General features: G+C 43.1%; 1 protein-coding gene across 1 annotated transcript in view; it reads left to right on the top strand.

Annotated features, from left to right (window-relative positions):
- Nucleotides 1-501: 501 nt before the first annotated feature.
- Nucleotides 502-4105, top strand: part of LOC112073935 (phosphoglucomutase-like protein 5) — a 13202-nt gene continuing 9598 nt past the window's right edge. Inside the window, exons 1-2 of the mRNA XM_024141172.2 lie at nt 502-670; nt 1047-1230. Coding sequence (XP_023996940.1) covers nt 594-670; nt 1047-1230 — 261 coding nt within the window. The 5' untranslated portion in view covers nt 502-593. The remainder of the gene's footprint in view (nt 671-1046; nt 1231-4105) is intronic.

Genomic DNA, 4105 nt, shown 5'->3' with positions numbered 1-4105 from the left:
ATGCCTGTTAGAATGCCTGTCAGAAATGCCTGTTCAGAATGCCTGTTGAATGTCTGTTAGAATGCCTGTTAGAATGCCTGTCAGAAATGCCTGTTAGAATGCCTGTCAGAATTGCCTTGTTAGAATGCCTGTTAGAATGCCTGTCAGAAATGCCTGTTAGAATTGCCTGTCAGAATGCCTGTTAGAATGCCTGTTCAGAATGCCTGTCAAGAATGCCTGTTAGAATGCCTGTCAGAATGGTCTGTTAGAAGCCGTTCAGAATTGCCCTGTCAGCAGCCTGTCAGAATGCCTGTTAGAATGCCTGTCAGAATGCCTGTTAGAATGTCTGTTAAAATGTCTATGAAATAGACCTAGCCTCATCTTGTTATCCTCCAGGATAACTTCCCTTTCTAAATATCCCATGTTAGTCTATCATCCCACTCTGCTCCATACGTTTATAACAGGYAATAACAGGGTTATGRAGGTTTAATACAACGTTRTAACATGGTTATAAAGGTTTATGGTTTCCTGGGCGAACTTGTGTCTCTTGTTCAGGTTCAGACCACATCCGTGAGAAGGATGGTCTGTGGTCGGTGCTGGTGTGGCTGTCCATCATGGCTGTCAGGAAACAGGGCGTGGAGGAAATCGTCAAGGACCACTGGGCCAAGCTCGGACGCAACTACTTCTGCAGGTCACTCTGCTATGCAATCAACCAATCAATCACTCAACCAACCAATCAATAATGAAATAAATCACTCAACCAACCAATCAATAAATCAATCAAGCACTCAATCAACCAATCAAACAATCAATCACTCAAACAACCAATACATCAATCAACCAATCAACCAATAAATCAATCAGTGGATTGCAATACATGTGTAGTGAACACAGAAAGACACATTGAAGATGTCATGTCCTTATCTTATAGACTTGAATAGACGGGGATGCTTCTTTCTGTGTTTGTCTCTATGCTTGTGGTTTCTAGGAGTGTGTCTTTATGCCACATTCATGCTTGTGTGTGTATGTGTGCGCCCATGTATTCACACCTGTGTGTGTGTTCCCAGGTTTGACTATGAAGGCGTGGACCCCAGAGCTGCATTCTACCTGATGAGAGACTTGGAGGGGGTGATCACAGACAAGGCCTTTCTTACCCAGAAGTTTGCTGTGGGGACTAACGTCTACAGTGTAGAGCGGGCTGATAACTTTGAGTACATCGACCCTGTGGACGGAACCGTGGTCCGCAACCAGGTCTGTATAACTTTTTAGCCACTGTGACATCACTGCTCTATACATCACTTGTTCCTAAACCTTTTAGCCACTGTGACATCACTGCTCTATACATCACTTGTTCCTAAACCTTTAGCCACTGTGACATCACTGCTCTATACATCACTTGTTCCTAAACCTTTTAGCCCTGTGACATCACTGCTCTATACATCACTTGTTCCTAAACCTTTTAGCCACTGTGACATCACTGCTCTATACATCACTTGTTCCTAACCTTTTAGCCACTGTGACATCACTGCTCTATACATCACTTGTTCCTAAACCTTTTAGCCACTGTGACATCACTGCTCTATACATCACTTGTTCCTAAACCTTTTAGCCCTGTCATCACTGCTCTATACATCACTTGTTCCTAACCTTTAGCCACTGTGACATCACTCTCTATACATCTTGTCCAAACCTTTAGCCACTGTGACATCACTGCTTATACATCACTTGTTCCTAAACCTTTAGCCACTGTGACATCACTGCTCTATACATCACTTGTTCCTAAACCTTTTAGCCACTGTGACATCACTGCTCTATACATCACTGTTCCTAAACCTTTTAGCCACTTGACATCACTGCCTCATACATCACTGTTCCTAAACCTTTTAGCCACGTGACATCACTGCTCTATACATCACTTGTTCCTAAACCTTTTAGCCACTGTGACATCACTGCCTATACATCACTTGTTCCTAAACCTTTTAGCCACTGTGACATCACTGCTCTATACATCACTTGTTCCTAAACCTTTTAGCCACTGTGACATCACTGCTCTATACATCACTTGTTCCTAAACCTTTAGCCCTGTGACATCACTGCTCTATACATCACTTGTTCCTAAAACCTTTTAGCCCTTGTACATCACTGCTCTAACATCACTTGTTCCTAACCTTTTAGCCCTGTGACATCACTGCTCTATACATCACTTGTTCCTAAACCTTTTAGCCCTGTGACATCACTGCTCTATACATCACTTGTTCCTAAACCTTTTAGCCCTGTGACATCACTGCTCTATACATCACTTGTTCCTAAACCTTTTAGCCACTTTGACATCACTGCTCTATACATCACTTGTTCCTAAACCTTTTAGCCCCTGTGACATCACTGCTCTATACATCACTTGTTCCTAAACCTTTTAGCCACTGTGACATCACTGCTCTATACATCACTTGTTCCTAAACCTTTTAGCCACTGTGACATCACTCTATAACATCACTTGTTCCTAAACCTTTAGCCACTGTGACATCACTGCTCTATACATCACTTGTTCCTAACCTTTTAGCCCTGTGACATCACTGCTCTATACATCACTTGTTCCTAAACCTTTTAGCCCATGTACATCAGCTGCTCTATACATCACTTGTTCCTAAACCTTTTAGCCCTGTGACATCACTGCCTATACATCACTTGTTCCTAAACCTTTAGCCCTATCTGTGACAATCACTTGTTCCTAAACCTTTTAGCCTGTGACATCACTGCCTATACATCACTTGTTCCTAAACCTTTTAGACTGTGACATCACTCTGCTCTATACATCACTTGTTCCTACCACCTTTAGCCACTGTGACATCACTGCTCTAACATCACTTGTTCCTAAACCTTTTAGCCCTGTGCACTCACTCTCTATACATCACTTTCCTAAACCTTTTAGCCACTGTGACATCACTGCTCTATACATCACTTGTTCCTAAACCTTTAGCCCTTGACATCACTGCTCTATACATCACTTGTTCCTAAACCTTTTAGCCACTGTGACATCACTGCTCTATAACATCACTTGTTTCCTAAACCTTTTAGCCACTGTGACATCACTGCTCTATACATCACTTGTTCCTAAACCTTTTAGCCACTGTGACATCACTGCTCTATACATCACTTTTCCTAAACCTTTTAGCCACTGTGACATCACTGCTCTATACATCACTTGTTCCTAAACCTTTTAGCCCTGTGACATCACTGCTCTATACATCAACTTCCTAAACCTTTTAGCCCATGTGACATCACTGCCTATACATCACTTGTTCCTAAACCTTTTAGCCACCGTTGACATCACTGCTCTATACATCACTTGTTCCTAAACCTTTTAGCCTGTGACATCACTGCCTATACATCACTTGTTCCTAAACCTTTTAGCCACTGTGACATCACTGCTCTATACATCACTTTTCCTAAAACCCTTTAGCCACGTGACATCACTCCTCTATACATCACTTGTCCACACCTTTAGCCACTGTGACATCACTGCTCTATACATCACTTGTTCCTAAACCTTTTAGCCCTGTGACATCACTGCTCTATACATCACTTGTTCCTAAACCTTTTAGCCCTGTGACATCACTGCTCTATACATCACTGTTCCTAAACCTTTTAGCCCTGTGACATCACTGCTCTATACATACTTGTTCCTAAACCTTTTAGCCCTGTAACCACCTAAAGCTTTGGAGTCTCATGACTCGACATGTCACCAGAACCAATGCCATAGACTCGATTGTGACTAGCAGGTCACCTCTCACCCATTGGGAAACAGTGAAGTAAGCATTGCAGAGATGTGTTTACCGTCAACAGCAGGCCAACTGTTCCTAAGCAACAGGTGTACATCACACCATTATTACACTACTGTTCCTCTGCCTGTCTGGCTGTCCTTTTCTGTGTTTTACTAAAGCAAAGCAGGGCTCTGCTGTGTGTGTTGTGTGTGTGTGGTGTGTGTGTGTTGTGTGTTGTGTGTGTGTGGTGTGTGTGGGCACACTGGCTGAGGAGGAGAGTTAGAGACAGCCATGCCCAAACATGGAACCCCAGTCTGAACACGTGGCTACCTGGGTGGTCTGGAGCAGAGAGGGTAGGAGGATAC

Source organism: Salvelinus sp. IW2-2015, unplaced genomic scaffold, assembly GCF_002910315.2.
Source record: "Salvelinus sp. IW2-2015 unplaced genomic scaffold, ASM291031v2 Un_scaffold2430, whole genome shotgun sequence".
NCBI classification, from domain to species: domain Eukaryota; kingdom Metazoa; phylum Chordata; class Actinopteri; order Salmoniformes; family Salmonidae; genus Salvelinus; species Salvelinus sp. IW2-2015.
The sequence above is the reverse complement of the archived record's forward strand: the minus strand, read 5'-3'. Positions and strand labels throughout refer to the sequence as shown.